The sequence below is a fragment of the Toxotes jaculatrix genome, chromosome 17, assembly GCF_017976425.1.
Source record: "Toxotes jaculatrix isolate fToxJac2 chromosome 17, fToxJac2.pri, whole genome shotgun sequence".
Taxonomy (NCBI): Eukaryota; Metazoa; Chordata; class Actinopteri; family Toxotidae; genus Toxotes; species Toxotes jaculatrix.
Window position 1 is genome coordinate 5255398 of NC_054410.1, and position 25727 is coordinate 5281124.

Here is a 25727-nt window from a genome sequence, read left to right on the forward strand (position 1 = left end):
CTTAAGACACGGGATAAATAGGAAGGCCTACCTTAAGTGCACACCATCATCTTCATTCACACTTCTGCTGCTGCTGCACTACAGTCCCACCTCACACACAGTCCCAGGTCCAATTCTCCAAAGCAGACACATCTAGTAGTTGTGAGAAGAGCCTTAGAAAACAGAGCAAACGCATATTTAGAGACAGCACGGTAGGTAAATGTTGACCGAGACACCTTTGATCTTGGCAACTCTGAAGTTCTGCTGAGCAAAGACAGTGAAGGCAGCTTCAGGCTTTTTTGTTGAACCTGACCTTTGACATCTCTCGGAGGCTGAAAGGTAAAATGTCCCGTGATTGTCTTTAAGCCAAAAGAGTCCCAGCAGACGAATTTAAGTCGAGCCGTTCAGCCGCATGTTAACGTTTAGGTGAAGTAACACTTACTTTAGCTGCTTTACCTCCGTCGACGGAATCGTAAAGTTATAACGGTGGCTAGTGAGAAAAGCCGAGTTCATTCCTCTTAAGTGACCCTCTCCCAAAGATGGAGGGGGTAAAGAAGAAGAAAAAACTACACCGTAACGTTGGCAGTTGGCGTCTTCTTAGGCTGCATCCATCCTCTTTGTTTCATTCATCGCAGCGGTTACAGAGCAAGACGCTCCGGTCCATCAAAAATTCATCCCGAGCAACAATTATAAGGTTGACGCTAAAGCCAGAGCGATATATATGTGTGTTTAAGTACCACAAAAAACGCTCGAAGAGCATAAAACATTTGGGAAATTTCCCTGTTCGCTACCCGCTCAGAGCGCACTTGCCGCGGCTTACTTTGTCCCTTGCTTTCGCCGTTTGCAACTTTGCTGTGTTCCCCCCTCTTCGTCCGCCGGTTCACTGTGTGTGAGGATGCGGCTCAGTCTTCAGTCATTGCTGTAGTCTTCGCCCCGCTGGATGACGGGAGTCCGGCGAACACCGGCGCCACCTGCAGGGGCTTCTGGGAAATGTAGGCCTCTAAAGTAAAATAAACTAAACTTTAAAAAAAAAAGTCTTTAACCCTGATTCTCTCCTTTGTTTTGCCTCTCAAACCCAAGATATTAGATATATATAGAGTTCTTCTACCCAGCTGATTCTTTAATATTATATTTTGCTCTATATATAAATAATTTCCTTATTGGAATCAGTGAAACATCAATTTTTAAATGAAGTCGGTGAGTAAACAGGAAAACATGAAACAGAACACACAAGACAAAACATGTCATGATTGGTTTTACATTTATTTTCCATTGCACAATAATATCTATATATACTGTATCTACAGTCTAAATTGTTTGTGGCAGCAGATTAAGTCAGACATCCATGTGAAATTTATTTTAATAAAACTGTACAAAAATTGCCTACTATGAGAAAATACTGCAACTCCACAGATATTCATCCCAGAAGACAGATGGATGGAAGTATGGCGAGTGAGAAACCCTTGAGCCCTCCTGCACGGTGCTGTGAGCCTAGCTTCGATTTCAATGCATTTTTACAGCGCAGGGAAAGCAAGAGTTTTCATGAAGCAGAACAGTAACATAAACGGATGTACCAATAAAATAAATATAATCTCTCACACTTATACAATTTTGCATGATCTGACGAAAATGGGACACGCTTCTGATGTGTGATGAGAACTTCGGTTTTGTTCAACGTGGTGGTAAATACAAATGCCAGAACAGACAATCTCTAAGAGGGATAATACATGGTTGTTTCAAGTTTGTAAACACTTAATATCATGCATCCTTCAATGTGCAATAAGAGACCATTTAGGACATATATGTTGCAAACTGAAGCACTTTAAAGCCGCGCCCACACTTTGTAGAAAGACTGGGTGGCCCACCGAGAGGAGATGACCCTCCTGCAGTAGCAAAGCTTGAATCTGAGATGAGCATGTTCAATATATAACCAGAAATGTTTATTGTCATGTCTGGATGATGGATAATTATGCACAACCATTTGTTTGGACGTTAATGTGAGTTATTCTATCCCAAAATTACATTAAAGGTATTCATTTTTAATATCTCTTGAAATTAAAAGTATATATGTATTTGTTTTCAAATATATAAATATATCATAGTATCATTAACCTGACACTGAAAACAAATCTGAGAGTGAAGCAATCAGCATAATTGGCAAATGACATAGATAAGCATAGGTTCTGTCATGTTTTGGTCCTTTCAAAAATAAGAAAATGGGACACGAAAGAATAAACACATTAAAAATCATACTAACAAAATTATTTTAAGTACAAAAAATAGTGCAAAACCCACATAACTGCTCTTTCAAATGGGGTTATCTCAGTAGTATACAGTAGAGTAGATTAAAGTCAGTCAGCTAAAAGTGAAGGGTTTTATTCCAGTATGCTATATATCCATCTTGGAGAAAACATTTTTGGTGTAACTGATAACTCAACCTCTCCTAAATATACATCTGATTTAATACGCTAAATCTAAGGAAAAAGTCTCAAAACCTCTCACAGTATCTAGTAAGTTGAATTTCATGCCTGCATTCCCCATTAGTCTGTGTTACATGATTTTCCTTGGTGGATATCTCAATTTGGAATGAAACTCTTCAAATTTACTTTACCTGTCTTCTGAACACATTTACAGCAGGTTGGGGCAATAAATGAGGAAGTCTCACCCATAAGAAGCTAAAGCCCCATCTACTTTCACCCCTACGCACAGTAGACCTGTTGACTTAATAGTGCTGTCCAAGGTATCCAGGCTGACTCTCACCATTCGGGAAAATCAAGACAACTCTGTGAAATTAAGCAACTCTTTGGTGTCGGAAAAGAACATGGCCGTAAGCGTACAGTATGTCACGTTGCCTGAACCTGCACTGTCAGATTTGTGTCCAGCTGTCCCGTTATTTACAACATTTGGCAGCAATCTGGACTGACAAAAGTCTTGTCTCTCTTTTCAAAATAAAAGACCAACAGATAATGCTCCTACATTGACACAAATAGCAGCATATCCTTGCACCTCATGAAAAAGAAATCTAATTACAATAGAATTCTAGTTAATCACATTGAAAAACACTGTCAAGCAAAAACAAAAACCTCAAAAGACCTATTGTAATACACTGTATCTATGTAGTATTATAAATATTGGCGCCCATACACATATTCCTGAATATATGTATGTTCACGAACACACAGATATACACATAGGTAGAGGTTAGCATATATGCGTCATGAGGCAAAGGCAGAAGAGAAACAGTTTTTAAGTGAATGGTTCAGAGAAAGATGACCAATGGCACTGTGTGGAACACAATGTGGTGCTTGGTCATTTCTGCTGGCAGCTACAAATACAAAGACAGCATTACCATTTCCATTGTGCTGTAAGAGACACATGCTTTTTTTCCCTACACATTGAGAAACGTGACAAAAATCAGCTTCAGCTATGACTGAATGCAAAAAAAAGAAGTCTGAGTAATCATGTATAGATATAATCTTTATCACAAAAAAATTTAAATTGTAACCAAAATATACATTTATGCTAATTATATTAAGGACAATCTTTGTCTTGCCCTTCAACACATCATCCTTGTCACACGTGACTTAGCTACAGACCCTTGAAAGCTAGAATATAAAGACCTCCAGGAATTTTCCAGTGTATCAACTCTTCATTTTTCGGATTGATCAATGTAAACTCTTCAGCAGGGGTAAACATTTTCAGCACTTTTTTTGCTCATTTAATCGAAAAAGGAAAAAAGAAAAAAAATATTTAATGCCCAGCATACAAACTCCTTTAAATCCTATCTATTATACTGTTCCAATAAATAATCAAATTTAAAATAAAAATCAAAGTGACTCTCAGAAAACACGCCATTTGTCTCACCTAAAACAACTTGGTTGGAAAATGCTAAAAGGAGTGGTCGGTGATGAACTAGCGTACTACCAGCCCTTATTCGGTGAGAGGCAATAAATTCATCATCTCCCTGTCCATTTTTTCACGATTCTAAGTGCTTGAAAGGCCCTTTCTGGACAAAAATGACAAAAACAGACTGACAAAAGGACAGAGGTCAAACCCTAAAAATAATTTAGACCAGAAAAACAAACAGACACAAGTCCTTCACTGATTCAATCGCTCCTATAGAAACTTACATCTTCATTGACTTGATTTGAAGGACAAGGGGTCATCAGACTTTTCTCCTCATTTAAGTCCACTGTGTTTGGCAGACACCATAAAGGGCAGAGAAAGGAAAAAAGAACAACTGCAATCAGGCCACCACAAGTACATGTTTTGCAGAATTGTCTTTCCTCTTTCAGAACAAAACAGCAGGGTGTGTAAATATATATATATATATGAGATATATATGAGTGCACGACTGATGGATATGAAAGGTCCTCTCTCTCCTGTTCTGCAGACTGACGTTATATGAACATCAGTGCTCTCTGGTGAAATGGAAAGAGAGATTCCTAAGAGCTTCTCTTCTTCCATTTCTTTCCATTCTCATTACGTTGGGTCGACCAGGGTCTACTCCGCAGTGGTCCTCCGGTGACTGAGGTAATGCAGAGTGTATGATATTGTGCTGAGAATAAAAGCGTGAGTCTGTTGAGCTGAACCCCCCGTGTAGAGAAACAGAGAAGAGAAAAGAGGGACCCGCAGCTCCTCAGAGATACTGTGTGCGTGATTACAGAGTCCGATGCTCCACACGCTGCCATCAGAGCTGGTACCACTTCTTATCTTTATACTTCAGCATCATCTGAGGGCAAAAATAAGAAGAGTTAGAAATATGACTTTAAACTGTAAACAATGGTCTATGTGCTTGAGGAAATGTCAAGCGCATACATCATGGGCATGTTTGGAGAAGGACTCTGCGCTGGCCATCATGGCTGCCGTTCTCTCCTCCAGCTCGCCCAGTTTCTGCCCTCTCTCGTCCAGAGCTATCCGGGCACGGGCCAGATCTCCCACAACCCCCGACGCTGCGCCCTTCATGCCCTCCATGCTACCTGGGCCAGGGATGTGCTGGGCCAGGCTACGGGAGGCCTTACCAGCAGCCGTTTCACCGACTATAAAAGATTTTATAAAAAAGAAGAAAAAAATTTAAAAAGGGGACGTGATGCCAAATCTTTCTTTCGTGTACAAACATGCATGTATGTAAATGTAAGACCTTGAGGGAAACATGATGTGATACTAAGCCGTTCTGTACTCACAGAGGTCCTCCCTGTCCAGAGACTGAGCTCCTCCACCGAAAAGACCTTTGAAGAAACCTCTGTTAGGAGCCTCCGGTGTCTCCACAGGGGTAAATAACTCACTGAGCATCTCCTGGAGACAGAAACATCAGCACTTGTCTATTTCAATCTAAATCCCCTATAGACATATACACTGACCTACAAAGCTTCTTACAGTTTTTTTGTTTGTTTGCACTGGGAAGTCCAGAGTTTAATTCTCACAGGCTTTATTTTGATTTGTTTCATCACTGAAAGTCTTTTCTGCCCACTTAGCATTACCAGATCTGATAACAACACATGAATTCATGTTTTTAAGAGTATCCGACCTGCAGGTTGTCACAGGTCTCCTGGCTGTAGGTGATCCTCTGGATCTCGGTGGGAGAGGTGAGGTACAGGGCTTGACCTAGGTTAGAGAAGCAGAACGTCCTGGCTATCCGCATGTCTGTCAGCGGCAGGTAGTTCACATCCAGCAGAGGCCGTAGACTGGGCAAACTGTGAAGACACAAAGATTGGACAGTGTAAAGCCACCAGGCAGCTGATTGTTTAGAATGGCACTGGTCTTCCTTCGGACCGAGTTGTTATGAAATGAGATGTACAAAGATAGTTATTTCATAGTGGATAACAATACCATTAGAAACTAACAGAGACAATACCTCAGAGTCATGATGTGTCCATTAGCACAGAAAATGGTGATACAGTTAGCTCCGGCCATCTGCACAACATCAGCCCTTAGTACGAAGGAGGTCTCCGTGATGTTGTGTTTGTAGATGCGGGTTTGAGAGGGCATTGCCACCACCTTGGCCTGTTTCTCCGAACACAGCACAGCAAACTGGGAGTCTTGACCCTCTTGCGACGAGGGAGGGGAGGCTGGCCTGCGCCTCCGGCTCTTCTCCTTCTCCTCATCTGAAGCATTTGGGTCATACCATGGCTCGTAGGAAGGAGGCAGCAGAGTTCCAGTAGAGTCCAGAAGGGCCATCGTCAAAATGCCTCCTTTAAGTCTGACTAGGGTGCCTGGAAAAATGGGTTTTAAAGAGGAAGTGTTTCAATGGGGATAAGAGACTCCCTTCAAATTGCCACAGAATGTAAAGTAAAATCCTTCTCTCCCACTGCTACAGTCCTTAACTCATGGTCAGCTAAGAGGACAGCAGACAGAGTGTGGTTGGTTGGATATTTTCACTTGAATCATGTGGCCAATGACATTAATCATTAATGTGGCCAATGAATTAATGTGTCACCCGTCACATGCAGATTCACACCCAGTGAGTGATAACAAGCTCAGTTCAGGTTCTCACCGCAGGAAGAGATGCCGACTGGCTGCTGCAGCCTCTGGTCCCCACCAGGAGGCAGGCTGAGGGCCACCATCATCACAGAGCCCTGGGTGGTTCCCACCAGCAGACAGGGGCTGACCAGGCTGTCCGTCTTCCTGGGAAAACTCTCACAGAAGTGAAAAGAGGAGATGGCCTCTCGAGATTCTCTTTCTATGCTGGTTACACTTGAACTACGTGAGCGGGTGAATGAGTTATCCTTGGCATCTGGACAGCAGGAGTGAGCACAAAAACAAGACAATAAGGAAATCATTCATGAGAAATGAAAAGGGTAAGAAGTTTGTAGAGGACTTCTCCGTGCAAACAGGAGAATTAGAGATGTTAATGGCAAAGAAACCAGCAAGTCATAGCTCAGTTAACAGATTAGAGCAATGTTCTGCAACATGTGTACTGCTTAGCACACCCTTCGACCACATTCGTGTCTTTCATGGAAATGACCCAGTGCAGGAAAAAAAACAAAACAACACACCCTATCATACGGTTTTTGACACTGAGATGCAGTTTTCTTTAAATGGTTCCCAATTTGGTTTTTTTTTTGCAATTAAATCTGATAACAACAACATTCCCAATGTGAAAAAATGCATAAGATATGCATGTAGTACTACAGTGACTCCCGAGGAACAACTGCTATTTAAGGAGCAAGAATTATTCATGTCTCTTTAGTGTGCTGACGGAAGCTGAAACACAAGCTGTTACCCACTTTAAAAAGCTAATGAGGAATCCCAACAGAAACACAAAAAGGTCTGTGACAAAGAGGGGAAGGCTAAACACACCGGCCATCACGGGTGTCCCGCAACAAGGAAAAACTGTAAACAAGGAAAGCAAGATTGAGTGCAACACTGAGAGCAGTTAAGTCAGTGGAATTCCTCAAAAATAAGAAAACAATCTTTGTGAGAGGATTAGTGTCGCATGTCAACCACTTTAAAATTAAAATTAAGCCCCAGCAGTGATGGGGGTTAGTACCAGTTAACCCACTTCAGCTCAAGCCAGACCATGGCTGATCCACTCACAGGAGTCTGGGGCTGACTTAGTTCTATGTATGACCGACTTCTGGGGCATCCTGGCTTCTGCCTTCGCTTTGTTCATACAATTAAACGTCTTCTTACACGTGGAAAAGCGCCATCGTTGGACCCTCTCCTCTGCTCACAATGCACAAAGAGACAGCGTTTGTCTCAACCCAACAATACGAGATGACAGGAGTCTCACATACACACCAACATGCCATTAGAGAATAAGCAGCATTCTCACAGACGTATTTTACAGCTGTGACCTTAATACTAAGCAGGAGACTGAAATGACAAGATCATGACCTGTAAGAAAATTAAAAAAGGTTCTTGGAAACTAAAAGTCATTAATTTTGGCTTACCCTGGTCTGGCTTTTGCTCACTAGATGAGCTAATTTTCCGCGACATCCTGGCTGCAACAGAAACAAATACCCTGATTTTATGAGGAGAGAAAAATGGCTAAAAATTGACTTTTTAAAAAGAAAAACAATGGCTACTGAAATGAATTACAATCTGTGATCATGTAATCATCAAGTAATGTGACATAATTTTTACAGTGGGCAATCAATCAAAAACGGTCAAGATTTTGAATCATACTTAAGAGTGGTGATAAATACTGTAGGACAACTGCTGAGGACATACACAGAATATATGCTGTACATAGGACAACTCTTACTGTGTGCAACAAGACTCTGCATTGCTTTAAGAGGAACATTCTGATTAAAAAAAAAAACATCTGAATTGCTTTGTTTTTGGGTTTTTGGATTGGAAAATTGTTGCTTCTAATTTTGTTGCATGCTACCAGGAGCCAATCTCCAGTACAAAACCCCAAAAGTTGCCTGTTGTAGTCTATAACCACCCTGAGAGAAACCCTGAGAATACAAATGAAGCTGAGAAGCATCACAGACAACCAAAGGGCCTGTAATGTCAAACAAATCAAGAGGCAGTCAAGAAATAAGGTAATTATAATTCAGTGAACATAGTTATGCAAAGAGAGTGGGAGGAAGAGGGAAATAAAATCAGTGGGTAGCCAAACAGTTAACACTGAACTGAAGCCCTGGAATCAGTAACACACACACACACACACGCACACAAGTGATGTGGTTAGACATTAGTATGATAGAGATGTTGGCATGAGGCAGATTTTCTATGCTTTTGCATCAGAAAAAATAAGAATTATCAAGAAACATCTGCAAATCTGGCGTATTATTTTCTATCTACCGTTGTGTAACAGTAACCTATGGTACTGTGACAAGATTCTGCATAGAAAATCTGACGCCTGGAATTTAAAAGATGTCCTGTCATGCATTTGATAAGGAATCCTGATTAATTTCATATATCAACTATGAAAACCCCGAAACCACGTGATTAGTAAAAATACATTTCTCGAATGCAGTTTGTTCTTTCATTGGCACAAGAAGCACAGACTGTCGTAGGATTAAGGCACAGTGTGGTTAGAACGCCGTCATTCAGAGAGAAAGAGTGAGCAATCAGAAGAAATACATCTGGATGATACAGTACCAAAGTCATTGGCAACCGTCTTGGAAAAGCGTCTGCTTTTGAACTTCACTGGAAATAAGGTTCAAAAAGACAAATCAGATAACTGCTGCCATTTTATAAATGCTAGAATTTAAGGGGATGTGCAGCTTTTGAAAAATACAGTACCCTTCTCTATGAACCTCTGTTTTCGTTCATCATCTGAATTACATGGTGAGGTAGATCCTACATGACAAATGGCGGCAGTTGAGAATGATGTATTCTAAAATAACAAAACGATTAGTTTATTTTGTAGGAAGTACTGAGGCTTACCTGAAGTGGGTGATTTGCAGCGGTCCTCTGAGGTGTTAGATCCATCGTTGGAATCGCAAAGTGCTGCGGGAGCCACAAAGGTTGTCATTAAATATGGACTGGTCTTAGCAACTCTTACTAAAGCTTACTAAGCCAATTCATACAGTGCAATACATACGGTGAAAACAATAAAGGGTCACCTATTTAAACAAAGGCAGGGATAGCTACCCATACAGTGCAGTAAAGAAGTCACACTTGAGTTCACAAATCTACTACAAATCTGTTGACTCAAGGTGTCACTAATTGTCTGGTAAAACAGGAGGCAGGGTTGAAAGATACACGACCTGATTTTGTGACAGAAACCTCATGTCTTAAAATTTCCTCCCAGCTCACTGCTGGTGTCTTTAAAAAAAAAAAGTCAATAGTGAGCTTTGGGGATTTGGGGTTGGGAGTATATCAGGGAGTATATCTTTAGGAGAAAAGGGAAAAGCTTCAGAGGGGAAAATGATACTGGAGGTGGGGGGGGGGGGGGGGGGGGGTGTAAATTCTGACACAACATGACTTACTCAAGTGAGGTGAGCGTAGTTTTTTCACAGACTCAGTATAAAAGTTAGAAAGTCTGGACATGCAAGACGTCACATTTGGAATGTCTTTATCAAATCACAGAAAGAGACCAACAGTAAAAACAGTGAGACAGAAAAATGACCGGAAATCATAAGTGCAAAAGAGAAGACAGTCTCAGAGGCCTGCTGCTGGATTTGTAATTGACATTAAACAAAAAAAAAAAAAGATTTCTCACATAGCATTCTTACAGTTTGCATAAACTAAAAATAGTTTTTCATGGCAAAAAATGACAAATACATGAGTCTTGAATCTAGCACCAGACGACTGAGACCGAAAAGAATGAATAAATAGTGAATGACAGGATGATAAGGCACAAAGAAAAAAAACAATAAATGACGTGATGGAAACAGCTAGGCTAGTACAGGCAAGCAAACAAGGCTTATGGACTGTTTTATCATTCAACAAATCAAAAGACAATTTTATCACAGCAGAGAGGCAATGATACAGCCTCCACTCTGCCTGCACAGATCACTAACATGCTTGCTCCACTGTCTCTGCACTGTCCAAATGAACAGATGGAGAATCTGTCAGTGATGCCCCCTATTGAGGGAGAGGAGCTACTGCAGGGGGCGGTGGTCATAGCGTGAAGTAACAGCGGCTGCCAAGTGTCAGCCCTGCCTCCCTGACCCACCTCTAACAGTCAGACAGTGTTTAGCAATACAATGGAGTAACTAAGGTAAGACGTCAATGAATGAAGCATTTATTTCAGAGCAGTGCTCAGAGAGCGACCACCAGGAAAAACGAGACAGGGGTATAATTGTTGGAGTGCAGCTCACCTCCAGAGGGCTGTCGTGCTTTGCGTGGGGAGCGAGGCTGCCTCTGGTAGGGGTCAGATGGGCTGTACAGCTCTGAAGTGCCCATGTTGAGGAGCACAGTTTTCTGGAGGTAGTCCACCACAGCCAGACCATTACTGTTTCCAAACACCACACTGAAACACAGGAGGGGACGAGGGACACAGTGGAATTAGGATTCAGACGCTATTTTTGCTCCCTACTCCAAACTATGGTACAGACAGGCTTTATTTGCAGTTGCACTATATAAATGCTTGCTTACTGCCTTCTGCATGGCAGGATGCAATTAAAATTTCTCGATACATACAAATTTAGCACAAAAACGGCCACTGGACAGACATAACCACCACTGTCAGGACAAGTGTGGACACAACATGATGCGATCTCTCTCTCCAAAATATCAAGTGCTCTGGTCACAGACACTCACAGGCCGTAGGAGGAGTTGATAGCCAGGCTGGTGATCTGCTGAGGTGGCTCCCCGCTCACCCACACCAGCTGGATCACCAGCTCCACCTGGTAGCCCGGAGACTGCTTCAGCGGGGAGCTCCGCACCCTGCATCAAACACACAGCAGGATGAGACAGCGGGTAACGATTTACAGTGGAATGAATTATCACCCTTTGGGAAAGCTGCACTGACAATATCATCATTTTTTATTATTGTTATTCCCCATCTGAACCCCTGTGCTGTCAAAACACTTTCATCATTTTTTATATTTTTATAAAGAGGAATATTTTCCCCTGGTGTACTGATGTGGAAATTCTGTGAAGGATTGAGCAGATGACTGAAAGGAGTGAATGGATGACTACATCACTTAAACAACCTTTTTGTTTCAGTTTTCGGTCTGTTCAGTGACAGCCTGCTTCACAGTGACATAAATAGCTCAACCCAGTTCAATCTTTTTACGCAAAAAGAGAAAATGTTGGTGTCCATACTGCAGGCATGGTATATTGTCCCGGGGCCCGTCAGAGGTGTTGCTGCTTGTGGAGGGCTGAGTGGGTGGTTCAGTCTCCTGAGGGCTGGAGGAAGCTCCTGAGGTTGGCAGGGTTGGAGTCTGATCCCCCCCTGGATCAGGAGAGTCCACGTCGCTGAACTCACACTGCATCCGAACCTCCAGAAGCTTAACACAACAGATGATTTGTCACAAAAAGACTTGCTAGTCTGTCTGCAGTCAGATAAAAGTTTCAACCCAAAGATTTCTTTAATCTGACATGTTTCTGATGACACACTGCCATGGACGATGATGTTTACCCACCTGCACCTCTTCAGTGGTGATTTCTTGCTTGCTGAACCTATAGACAATAACATGGGCAGACACTCCGGCCACACAGAGCATCCTGCTCTCAGGGCACCAGGACAAGGTCTGAATGGCAAAGGGGTCCTCATCTACAATGTCTGTACTTGGCTTCTCCTCCTTACCGCGAGCCCTCTCAAACACCTTGGCAGTCTTCAGCTTGTACAGCACTTGAAGCATTACTTTGAGGAGAGTGAAGAAAAAGATAGATATGATAATCCTTTACTTAATGTACCCATGGTAACAACTAAAGTGATGAAGTTAATATTGGTTTCAGGGGGCATTAAGTGAACAGCAGAGCCACCAAGATCAGCAGTATGAATCTGTCTAAGTAGGAGAGATTGATCAATTGTGTTGTGTAAGCCCAAAAAACTGTGAGATATACTCTCAAGAATATTGCATAAATGATAATAATAATAATAGTAATAATTATTCTATAATGTTAATAGTATACACTTACATACTATACACAATAATATATACAAAAAAAACTACTCACATGCAGAAGCATCCCAAAATTTGATGGAGCCATCAGCATGTCTGTTTTACGGGAAAACAGCAGAGAAAACATTGAAAAAGAACATAATGAGATGGACGTGTTTCAAAATTGTGCAGGTATCAAAAACGAATTCATTCATTCTTTAATCACTAACCCTGTGATTATGATCTCTGGGTAACTCTGTGTGCCTTGGCCCCAGTTTCCGCCACTAATGGGCCATTCCTGTGAAAGCAAGAGCAACATTAAAAAAAAAAACTATCAAATGTAATAATTTTGCATCTTCCTTCATTCATTTATTTCCAATAAAAAGTATGGCATGCTTCTCCCTGCAGTGAGGCACTGATCAGGGCTAGAGTATTAAACCATGTGAGTGTTCCCAGGAGCACAGTGGCCTCAATAATTGTGAAATGGAAGAAGTTGGGAACAACCAGGATTCCTCTTAGAGTCCTAGAGGCAACGAAATTGAGTAACCACACAACTCAAATCTTCAATGAATTTTAAAGGGACAAAACGGACAAGTCATTTACCTTCTTGCTGTAACCTTGTCTCTTTTGCCGACTGCCGACAGAGTAAAGTGCAGGAATAAGTTCAGCGGGGCAGTCAGCAAAGTACTCACAGCAGGTCACTGGCGACTCATGAATAGTCAGAGGATATGGATTCTCAAATATTGGGTACCTGTAAGGAAAATATGCCATAGGTTGGATTTGAAAGTGAGACTTCCTTATAATAAATCAAACATCTGTTAACTTGAGTGGAAATTGATTTTACTGCCAATCGATGCTGATAAATCCTCTGACTAACTACATTAAATGTTCCAAAAAATGGCCTTGAGATCTTGATGGATACCAAAAATACTCAAACTAAACTATATTTAGAAAGTCTAAATAATTACCCAATCTGTCCGAGGTCTATTACAACTAAATCCTTCTCGAGCAGGACCACCACAGCATAAGGCTCCTGAAAGTCTGGCAAACAAAACGGCACCAAATGAACAGGGATAATGACGTAATTTCAGTGAGCTAATACAGATTCCGAGACAAAGGAACAAAACCTGTCCAAAGTGGACTATTGCAGCTCACCATTTGGATATGGAGTTTCACACAGCGTTAGGAAATCTACAATGGGGAAGTCCATCTCGAGGACGGCAGTGCTCTTTCCATGCATCACAGTCAGACAGGCCCTCCTCCCCACTGTATCGTAAGACAGACCTCCAGACAGGACCATGAATGGGTCCCTGAGTTTAGGAAACACGCAAAAACATTTTAATTCTTTATTCAGTAAAATTCTGCATGTTGTAAAGGTGAAAAGCTACTAGGTCTAATCGGTGGTAAATGGGTGAAGAGGGACACCAAAAGTTGTGCTTTCTTTGGAAATGATTTGGCCCCATTTCAAAAGCATCTATGATGGGAGGAGCCTACTTTTTAATTATAATGACAACTATATTAATCCCTGTCCTCTAATACCTGAGGAAAAAAAATGTAAGGGCTAATTAGATCAGTTTCAGTGAAAGTGTAAAATTTTTATGACATGTTTTCATTGGAAAGTTTTGTCTTTTTACTTTGTGACCTTGACATAACAAGTTTGCTTTCTTCAGACAATAATAAACCGTGTTAGCTATGATCATGACATGAAAATCATTTATTTAATGATCAAAAAAAAAAAAACAAAGCTTGCAGGAACATAAAAAATAATTAGATTCAGCTTTCCACCCAATTTCCACCAGCAAAAAGACACTGTCAACTGGACGGGCCTGTTAGATCCAGTATATGCTTTTGTGATAGAATAACAGGAAAGGCCACTTTCAGTACAGGATGTGGATTCAAACCAGAGACACAGGATGGGAGGGGACTTGCTACCAAATCACTTACCCAGCCCTCGTTGTTTTGTATTCCACCTTCAAGATAGGCTTGCATGGTTCTGGCTTTTTTCCATCCTTGGGCTGCTTTCCTAGAGAGGGTCAAATGGCAAAAATGCACTCAACTTTGAATCTGTAGAAGTACAGTACATTTGTTGTACACATGCTCTGGCACACGTATGCTGCCACCATGCATTCTCTCTTGTTTAGAAGTTACATCTCTAAGAGTAGATAGAAGAGACATCAAGCTGAAATATGAGACACAGGTGGCCTCTATTCAGTACGCCTGTGTGTGTATGAACAATACAACTGTGTGTATACAACAGTTCTGACCATGTGGTGTGATGATCTGTGCAGGCTTGGCTGGAGCTCGTACATTCCATGTGGTCAGAGTGCCATCTGAGTGGCTGCAAACAAACTGTTTACCCTCATGGTGCCAGGCGACTGAGTGGATCGCCTGACAAGACACACAGCAGCACATCATTAGAGTGTGATACATAAAGCACATACAAATTTTACAGCTGTGCAATGATAACAAAGGAGATTTGTAGCAGCTCTGCATGCAACGTATTTAAAGGCTGGTTTTATATTTTTCTTGTCGTCAAAAAAAAAAACGAAAAACAAAAATACCAAGAACTGAGTGGAAAGAAAATATTGTCTTACCTCATCATAATTATAACGGTAGTCAGCTTTTTTGGACTTCAGATCCCACAACACCACTACCCCACACTCAAATCCAATCAGAAGCTGCAATAACAAGAGAAGCAAAGCACAGCTCAGCTGACTGCTGTGAAACCACATTCTGTTCATATGCATGAGCATGGAGTTAACATGACTGTATCAGCAGTGTCCGTGATGTTTGAGACATGGTAACGCTCTACCTTACAGGTACTGTAGTTTTTTTTTATCATTTCCTAGCACATTTCTTTGAAAATTCTGTGGGATGAGTATATTTTACATGTAGTATTTGATTTCCAGAGGAATTTCCTTTAAAGAGCAGGTCTCATGTTAGTGACTGGAAAAATTACAGTTCAACTGATCCAAGCGAGTATATATAAATAATTGGAATCAGTATCTTCTAAATGTATTGTATTGTATTGTATTGTATTGTATTGTATTGTATTGTATTGTAAGCCTGCCTATAATTTACAGCACACAGAAATCTACTTTGTTCCATGTTCTATGGCAACATCTCTCACTTAGAGGACTTAACAGGTGCAATGAATACTTGATGTCAAAACAAAAAAGAAAAACAGCATCTCCACCTCTTCTTCCCTTTGATTTTGACACCAAAATCTGACGTTTACTATTGACATTTAAATTAGCTGAAAATGTTCTGCCATCATTCTCCGGTGTAGCTGCACAAGACATATTGACATTGTGTTGTCTGCACTGGAGCAGATTTCCACAGTAAAATGAAAGGTATGCCATATTAATAATGCTCTGTTTTATGTTTTGGGGTAGAAATGTATTTGTTTTGTACAGGCTATGCAGTGCTTAACTACCAGTTTACCTTTCCCTCGTCCATGGGGTTATCACTGATGTGCACGACAGGCCCTGGGTGTGTCTTGGTGGATCTGTGTAAGTTTTAAAGAGAAAAGACAGAAGAAAAAAATGTGTGTAAATTTGAGAAGATTTGGGTTGTGTGGATGAACATGAAGAATACCTGCTGAGTAAAAAGTATCCGCTACATGCTGTCTAACACATTTCTTGCTTTTAGGAGAGAAAGACAGGGAGGCAATTAGGGAAGACATTCGAAAAGAAACAAAAAAGAATAAAAGCCAGAATCTGTGGCTGTGCACAAAGAAAAGGAAAAAGATTATAAGACGAAAATGTGCATCAGTGCACCAGAGAAAGAGACGTGACATACGAGAGAGACAAACAGAGAGGGAGAGCAGGGTCACATGAGGGTCTATGAGAGATTATAGTATGTGGAGACAGCATCACCGTGGCAACAGAGCAAAGGGGCATGGAGGAAGTGAAGGTCTGGCCTAAAGAAAGTGTTGCTGCCTCTGAGTGTGGTCTGGCTCCAGTAGCTAATGATCTCATTGCTGCTGATGAGTCAATACAGTCAGAGATGTAGAAGTGAATAAAAGGCAGGGATGGACTGGAACATGAACTCCAGCCCATAATCACCACAATGTGATACACTAATATACAATAGTCATAACAGTGCGATTATTTTGGACATACATACGACCAAAAATCTGTTGAGTGCGACTAAATATTTTCATTGGCTCACCTGACATTTAGCAGGTCTGTCTATGTGTGTGTACACGTGTGGCGTTATTTCTTTTTCCCACCCATATTCTGCGAAGACCCGCCCCTACTCTGCTGAAAATCTATCACTGGGTGCACCTAAAGTATGTCCTGTGCAACCAATGTACAAAGTTAGTGTGAAGCCCTGTTATAGTATGTTTTCTGGTCTTAAAAATGTTTTTAACTTAACAGGTCTGCAGAAAAAAACAAACTATGAAGCAGAAAGTGTGTTAAAAAGACATTTCTATCAGAGATGGGACAACTCGTCTACTAAGAAAAGACAGAACATTAGGTTTAAAATTTCACACTATAGCCAGGAGTTCTTTTCTTTAATCATTTTCACAGTCAGACAGCCAAAATCATTTCCCATCTCCACTGTCTTTTTCTGAGACATTTATCGGAGCTGATGGCATACTTTGCTGTTCTGACACTTTCAGCTCCCAGGTCTAAAACAGCAATTTATCAGACTTCACCTGCAGCGTCGCGCACGCAGCTTTATATTCTACTTCCAATTTTAGCTGCCAGTCACTGTCTCAAATTATTTTTTATAGTTCACCGGTGGGTGCGCAAGAGAAATTACTTACAGTGAACAACTTCTACTGGCTAAAGTTTTATTTTTCCTAAAAATAAATACCACACAATCCATTTTCAGTTCGGTTACATGCACAGAATCTGGTGCTGCAATGCTTTTATAACCGTGACATTTAAAAGTTTCTGTTTAGTGTGTTAGGTGACACTGACTTTCTCCACTGAATTCTAATTTTACCTGCATGTGGCACCTGCCAAGTTTTATCTGAACTCTGCAGGAAGTGTGGTGCAACATTTACAGATGCACAGGACGTGATGTAAAATTCCTTGTGATCCTTACAGTGGGTGTTTACATGCGGGGAGTGGGTGACACAGGATAAGTCACTGGGGTTATCAAGTGGGAACTTCCTATCACAGATGTTCTGTTAAATCAGGCAGCAAACACCTCCAGAAGTCTCAACAGCAAGTTCTGGCATGGCACAATCACCACCTCCATACCGCCCTCACACTGATCAGAGCTACAGTATTCACAGCTTACAGGACACACTGTATCTGCAAACATAGGCATCCTCATTCCTTTGCATTTCAGAGTTTCCTGGTTGGGTGTCAGAAGCACAAGTGCACAAAGAAGATATGCAAATGGCCAGTGAGCAAAGTGGGGGGAAAAAAAAAAGAGAGTTGTGAAATACAGACTCACAGTTCGATGGCTTTGTTCCACATGATGACGTAGCCTGAGAGAGTGAAGGACTCCACGTTGACAATGTGGATGTTTCCTCTTTCTGTGCCGATGTAAAGCCATTTGCTCTGAAAGGGCAGGTGGCAGTATGTGATTCTGCAAGAGGAGATCAGGGTCCATCACAACCAGGCTTTTCATTATCTCATGACTCAGTCCCATCAAAGAGTCACCCTTGTCCCTAATCACGCCAGTCCAACTGGAAGGAGTAGCGAGTGACTAAGATTTAATTACAAAGGCCTTGCTCTGTATCACACTAATGAAGCTAAACTATATATAGACCAGAGGGGAGGAATAGCTAAATACTGCTGTCTTTTCTCAAGTGGTAGGTAGAAACATTCAGTCATATAGCATCAAATGGACACGAGGAGGGAAACATTAACATGGACTTCTGACTATTCTTGGCTTTTTTTCTCTAGATTATAAAAATAGTGAATTAATGATTGCACCTACTAAAGCTTAATGGACTTTGGTGACCACATGAGGCAAAAGAAACAAACTTAAAATGTAACATCTCCAACACATTATAATTTTATAAAGTTATGGTGTATGACACAGAACCATATAAGCATTCATTTGGAGTCCTGTTTTGGTCCCTGAAAAAAAGATATCAGGCGCAGCTAGTTGCTTACTTTGTGGGCAATTTAGTGCTGGACAGGTAGCATACAGTAGGTTCATAGGGGTATTTAATCTGTCCATATACTGGCACTGTATTTAACGTTTTTGCACACTGTTTTCTTATTAGACTTAAAATTGTCTTTAAAAGACACTGAAAGCTCTGCAGAGCTGAAAGCAGCTGCAGAGTGTTGGGTACTACTTCTTTGTGGGTTCACCACTGTGCGGGACCCCCTTCACATTACACATAGAAATTTCATCCACCGTTAAAAACAATTAAATCTCAACAGCTGTAGATAAAATTTCCATAAATATAGTGTTTAATTTAAATATTCTGCGAGAAGGCACTAGTATTTTTCCTTGAATTCACATTTCTTGTTTGGTTAAAAAGGAAAACCTTAGTTGTCGAGGAGCCACAAGAGGACACTGACGAATAATTTTTCAAGTTCTGATGGCAGCAAAACAGCTAATTATACAGTGCGAAGCATGTGGCCAGCTGTGAGGGCTGTTTCCAAACTGTGTTCACACTTCACAGGGAAAGACAGATGCAGCGCCGCCACTGCAAACAGAGAAGCAGTAAGAAGAACATGTCTCTGTACCTCTCCCTGTTGAACTTGAGTGAATGCAGGATAGCTGGGATTTTTTGCCTCAGGTTCCACAAGTGGATGCTGTCATCAGCTAAGGCACTCACCAGCGCCCCCTGTGGGGAGGGTCAGAAGCAGGTTGGTTATCAGCAAACATAAAGCATTTTGTGGCTTAGTATGAGCTGTTTTATATTGTTGTATAATAAGCACATGACTATGAGGGCACTGCAGAGGCGTATGTGTCACAAAACTAACGTTACTGTTTAATTAATGCGTTCAATAAAAGCACAGTTCACACAACTTGTGTGGCCTGTAAACGCTTAATAAGAACCAGTGTCTGCGGTACTTGCTAGCAGGCACATGGAAAGACAAATGCTGGAGACTGACAGGGAGTGAATGGGCAAGGAGGAGAAGGAGAGAAAACCAAACAAGTAAACAAGGGGCAGGTAATGACAACAAACCTCGTTGATCAGGAACTGGAGCTGGATGACAGCAGCATCGCTCTCATGCTGACAGTAGCACTCCACACCAGCACGGCCAAAGCTGAGAAGGCGGCCCAGTCAAAGAAAACTGGAAAGTTGGCGGTAATGTTTATGCAGAAATGTGGGGGAAAACCCTTTCGGTCATGCTGAACAATGTGCTTCTTGATAACTGACTGATGTTATTTTCTGCTGTAGATGTTTTCATATTAGAAACTTTCAAAAAGGTTCCCAAGCTTTTCAGTTGCATTTTACAACTAAATGTGAGTTGGAATTTTCAGTTTACATTCCCAAACAGGCCCTGGCAAGAACGTGAAACAAATCTAACTAGTGAGTTATAAATAAAACCAGTGGGCCCTGTCTGCCTTATTTATTCACATGCATCAGCCAATATGACGGCAGCATGATTAACTTAACTCAAACCTCCCCCTATTAGTCTGTTAAGTTCAGGTCAGAGGATCCCTGCCTGCTAAACTCATCCATTCAAAAACAGCTGGGTCACCCACTCAGCCACCAGTAGATGTCAGGCTCCAATTTAAACCAAAATTATTGGTTGAATGTCAAATAGAAGACTGTGGCCATAGTGGAGCACCGCCACGCAGGCACCAGGACTGTAACGTATCCCAGAAAAACCTCCAGATACTTTCACAAACAGCACAGAAAGCAGAGGCGTAATGAGGAAAAGGTTGCCTGCTTCAACCAGCCTGTAATCACTTTCACAGAGAGTATGTGCATGGAGCCATGCACACCAGCGCAGAAGGAGGAGGAAGCTGCACAAGATCTAATCATAGAGGCAATCTCTAGAAAGACAAAAAGACGCGCTGCTTCTCATGCCCTTAAAGTGATCATGTGGAAGAAAAGCTCCAAACACAGAGAGGTGTGTTCACTATCTGTGTCCATTCTGAGCTGACACAGCACGTCTCAACAGGATTAACCAAGCAGTGATCAAACAATCCCTCAGTGCCTTAAACAAACTAAGGTGGAGTTGGAGTTGGAGTTTCAGGACAGTCTCAACGGTGGACATCACTTCTGCAGAAGGACAGAGGCAAACACAGGCTTTCAGACTTTAAGCTGGTGCCAGTCGAAGGCTGTTGCCAACTGAACTCGCAGTCACCCTTGACCTTTCTGTCCAGTTTTAGCTCCTGGGCCCAGAAGTTCTGTACAACATTTGTCAGAGTTATTAGCAGATATCGTGTCTCTCCACAGGTCCACAATGGAGGAGGAAGCCATTAAGTCTGTTCCATAGCCTCTGGTTGTGCATAAATAAGAACAGAGCAGACATCTAAAGAGCAAAAATTTTAACATATAAGAACGTTGTGTATTCATATTGCTAACATCAAGTAGGATCACGTCAACAGCCTTATTACTGTTGATACAAGGTTCTGTTACAGCCTGTTTATTTTTCTGTGAGCATTAACTCACTAGTGTACAAAAACGTGAGAGAGGTGTCTGGAGTCTGAGCGGAGTCTGTTGCAATGTAGGTTAATGTGCTGCTGAGACAAGCTACTTTCTAGGCTAGCAGGAAATTACTTCCTCAAAACAGCATTCTTAAACTGTGAGCAAACACACATATAACTCTTCACGCTTCATGATCAAAACTATGATCACGTAAGCCTCAGGTACAAACGGCATAGTCTGTCAGCTGAGATGCCTTACAACAATACAACAATACGTGTTTCCCTTCATACAATTACAATAGTCGAAAAAACGCTCCTGGGACAGTGTGAGCACAGGAAACTGAGTCACACGCCAAAACGGTGACTTTGCATCTAACAAAACATCTTGTGGTGAGAGAAACAAAACTTCAACGAAACTGCTCATGTCATCATGACTGAATTCAAATGACAGATGACAGGCTGAAACTATTAGTCAATTAATCAATCAGTCAATCGTCAGGACATGAATTGGCAACGCTTTTGAAAGTCAAAGCAAAAATGCCAAATGTTCAAACGTGGAGATTTGCTGCTTTTTTTGTTTTCAACAACTGTAAACTGAATAACTTTCTGGTCTGTTAGACAAAGCAAACAACTTGCACTCCTGCATTTTCTAATATTTTATAGAGCAAGCAATGTTGCAGCCCTTCATTACATCTGTCAGATGTATTATCTATTACAAATACTGTAGTCAAACCCTATATGTGGAATTTATATCAGTAACCAATATTGAACATGGTGCTCTCTCGACCTTTACAAGGATTTCCACTTTGTTCCTAAGAGTTTAAGACATCACACATGAATTTCACACACCTCTAACACCAACACTTCCCTATTCTGCAAACCAATATGGTTTACCGCAAAATGTCAACATCAGCGGGGGTTCTTGTGAAGTCAAATGATAATCATCAGGGCAGGAAGTCGTCCTGTCATGCTAGCTTACAAATGAAAGACAGAAAATGTTCACTGCTTCGTTTCTAAAAGTCTAGGTTAAGAACTGTTGGAGCCGAAAGAGGAAGAGAAAGTACTTCTGCGTTTGATGTTGATCAGGACAAACCACTGACCACCAGGATGACCAGTCAGCTGCAAAAGCACGCTGAACTACAACGCAAACTTGTGAAATATTTTCACCTTTGCACAAACTTGGACATTCCCTTAAAACACACAGATCACAGAACACAAATCATTTAATTTACAAATAAAAGCAGGGAAGAAATATGATGAGATTCTTTTACTGTCACCACACACGTCCTAGTTATTTTCAATTGCTAATACCTGGGGCAAGTTTGCTTTGTAACGACTGAAATTAAAGGGCACGTGCGTTGGAAAGAGCAGGGAACTGTTTACAGTAACACACTGATTAAAACACTGTAGTAGAGACAGATCTTGTAAAAGCAGACATTTATTGCTTGTAGACACCTCATTGAGCTTATGTCTACTGAGCTGTGGCAGCGTTTCCAAACTCCAGGGGCAATGAGGTGGATCGATACAGCCTGTCTTTTGATAAATGGACCAATTGCCTGAATGACAGTAATCCCATCAGCTGCACCTTGCACATTAGGACAACATGGAAGCAGTGTGTGTTCTCTTGGAGTTGCCCTGTAAACACAACACTTTCTTAATCTGGAGGCTGGATAAAGACAAGGATAGAGCCACTTCTAATGAAAATCTAAATAAAGCAGATGGGCCTCCCAAGCAGGGTATCAGCACAAAGGGAAACCCTGTGCTTATACACAAACAAGCCTGAAGACAAGCTGTAAACATCACAACCTGGGTATGACCAGATTATCACATGCAGCATTTAATAGTCCAAAATCCAGGGGCAGTTTTGTAGCTGTGACTCATGGAACCTGCTTGTTTTGCTGTAAAAACAAATTTCTCTCCTTGAATACAACAAATACAAAACTGACTCCCAACTGCCCCAGGGGCCACATAGCACTGCAGCTTGATTGTGTGTGTGTTGTGCAAGTCCAGTGATGTTTACAGCACATATGAAGTGGCATCCTGGCACAGACTGGGCCGCACAGTTGATGAGGTTGGCTCCTCGGCATATGGCAGAGGAGCTGTTCATGCTACTGCAGAGATACCACTAATGAGCCTGGGTGCTCCAGGAGAACGTGGCTGCTGGTTGCACAGAAACACATCCTAGCTAGTGTCTACCTCTGAGCCCTCCACTTCCCTCTGCGTGGTATGGATTTTCTTTTTTGGCTGTGCTTGATGAGGAGAGGCAAAAAACAGGTCACTTACTGTGTGAATTCCCCTGATTTTGTGGAATGCTGAAGTGCTGCTTGGTCATATGACACGTGTGAAAGGGATATCAGGAAGTTAAACATGGGTCTAGTGTGTGTGTGTGTGTGGATTCATGCAAGGTTTACTTTCCTTGTGTAGCTCCCCTCATTTTCATTTTCCAGTGAAAAAAAAACAAAGGATACAGCCTCAAAGCTCCACTCTGAGTCCCCACGGCCAAGATTTTCTGCACAGGGTCAAAAGCCATTGAGGATGGTAGATTTGGAAAGCCATGACGCACAGTCTGCAGGAAAGAGCAGAATTTATATTAGAGCTCCAGTCAGCAAATCAATCATCTGCTGCACAGTCAAACTGGCATTAGCGGAGAAAAAACATTACCATAATCTCCTAGAAATGTAATCCATCAATGAGGAAAATTAGTCTCATTATCAAAATAAATTAGATAAAGCATAAACATTAGTGCAAATGGGGACTGGAATATTTTTCCTGATATCCGCCTGACATGTGTGCAGGCTCAGTCCTGTAAAACATCAGCAATAAATTAATTTTATCCATCCTAAAGCTTACATTTGCAGCCCCGGAGTGCACTTTGTTGCCAGGATCTTGCAGTGCCACAGCAGCCAAAATATTATCATCATCAGGCATCTATAACTCAATTGTTTCAGGTTTCAGGTTGGAAACCTTGCCCAGCCATCCATGAACTCTGTACTGCTTACAGCAGGATTATGTAAGAGGTAAAGCCATGGCCCTGTAACCTGGGGGACTTGATCTGTTCTGTTCCCAGCTGGAGCAGAAGCTGGTGACCTGGCTCTCCAAGACACAAGCGAAACCTTTCCAGCCAGACCTAACGCCCTACATTATTAAACCATGCATGACTAAAAATGTGTGTGGGGAAAGCTGGGAGTTCAAGGACAGCAGGAAGAGATCCCTTCTTCAATGCGTAAGCAGCATTTAAATATTGAGCTAGAGCTTGTTCGGACAGAGCTAGTTTCAGCCCCTTTATAACACAGTTACCTAGTTTAGTGCAGTGGGCCCAATTTGGAAATCCCTATTTGGTGAAACTGCTAGCAAGTAATTTGAAATGTCACATGTGCTGCAACCACGCTGCCTTTTTGTAAGAGGTCACAAGCCAAACACGTCAGAAACCACTGGTTTAATCTTTAACAATGTGCTGTACTGTAATTTATAAGCTTATTATACTTTTGTTTATGGAGAAACCTAATGTGAAAAAATTACAAGTAATTATAGCTGTCAAATAAATGTAGGGGAGTCAAAAGTGCATTTCCCTCTGAACTGTAGAGAGGTAGAAGTGGCATAACAAGGAAATACTCAAGTAAAGTATTAGGGCCTTATAATTTTACTTAAGTACATGTACTTAGTTACTTTTCACCACTGACTGTTACACAGAACAACAGTGAATTACCTTAAAATCACATTAGAACTGGAGCTCTTGACCGCCACAATGGACAAGATGAGTTAATACAGCAACCAAAAAACCGTCCTAATGCACATCTTTGCATGTGAGTGTTGCACTTACGTAGACTATAAAACATGTCCACCTATCCTTCAACTCAAAAGCCCCTCTTTGACAAACTGCAGGAAGCTGATCAGGTTCCAGTCATGATGGAAAAAACAGTGACTTGAGGCAACGATTCAGTGCAATGCAAACAGCCACGGACGGAGCTATGACAGCCCGGATACGACCATGGGACACAGCCGAGCGGGACAGCCCATGGTTAATTATTATTCCGTGTTAATGTCACTGTGGCTGCAATAAGTACTTTAATAATCAGACGCCAATTCTGCTGTGTTTTAGCGGCTCAAGTCATTAAACGTCCCAATGAACAGCTCTGAGAGAGACGAAAAAAATAAAAAATAAATAAGAAAACAACGCCAGTGTTTGGTCACGCCGCTGTCATCTGACTGTCAGTGTGCGAAAAACCAGTCCGGTAATAACGTTAGCCGCTATTAACGGGGAAAAAAAACCCACCTTGCAAAGCTGAAAATGCTCCGACTGGAGAGTCTCCTGAACGGCATCGTTTTCCCTGGGAGTACCCGGCTGGGCAGCGGCGGAGGAGGAAGAAGACGCCGCTGTCAAGCCGTCCAGCACCTTCCTAATGTTAAACTTCTTCATTTTCCTCCGGTACAGACGCGACGGTTGGAGAAAAAAAAAAAAAAGAAAAGAAAAGAAAGAAAGAAAACAGATCAAGCCAGCTACCACAAATTGGATTGAGTGGGGGGCAGCTGCTAGCTAGTTAGCCGAAATAACGCACAGTTAATATCTTTCTGTGTACATCTCACATGTTACGGAGGGTGTTGCCAGCGCACTCCCCAAAAGCACCCGAGTCACGAACATGGATTTAGCGAGTCCTTTCCGACATACGTGTTAATCCGCCATTTGTGTGGCCAGCTCTAGCGTTATTCGATCGGGATCAATCGTTTCCGTGAGCTGTTTCCCCCCCCCAGCAGCCAGGGCTCAGCGGGTAGCAA

At 41.8% G+C, this 25727-nt stretch overlaps 1 protein-coding gene across 6 annotated transcripts; it reads right to left on the minus strand.

The window, feature by feature from the left end:
- Positions 1–1223: 1223 nt before the first annotated feature.
- stxbp5b (syntaxin binding protein 5b (tomosyn)) lies at positions 1224–25727 on the minus strand. Of its 6 annotated transcripts, XM_041060136.1 has the most exons (29): positions 25228–25727; positions 23423–23520; positions 19540–19621; positions 19094–19194; positions 17844–17978; positions 15873–15936; positions 15023–15106; positions 14693–14816; positions 14373–14451; positions 13584–13738; positions 13397–13469; positions 13032–13179; positions 12659–12726; positions 12505–12545; positions 11967–12187; positions 11647–11831; positions 11140–11265; positions 10698–10849; positions 9319–9381; positions 9175–9231; positions 9031–9078; positions 7872–7922; positions 7516–7644; positions 6473–6712; positions 5834–6191; positions 5507–5672; positions 5163–5274; positions 4798–5018; positions 1224–4711 (listed from the first exon to the last, which is right to left on the minus strand). In XM_041060136.1, the coding sequence occupies exons 1-29, from the start codon at positions 25369–25371 to the stop codon at positions 4670–4672; spliced, it is 3567 nt and encodes a 1188-aa protein (XP_040916070.1). In that variant the 5' UTR covers positions 25372–25727; the 3' UTR covers positions 1224–4669. The 6 variants fall into 6 exon arrangements, with proteins under 6 accessions (XP_040916070.1, XP_040916072.1, XP_040916071.1 ...); XM_041060138.1 differs by lacking the exon at positions 7516–7644; XM_041060137.1 differs by lacking the exons at positions 9031–9078; positions 9175–9231.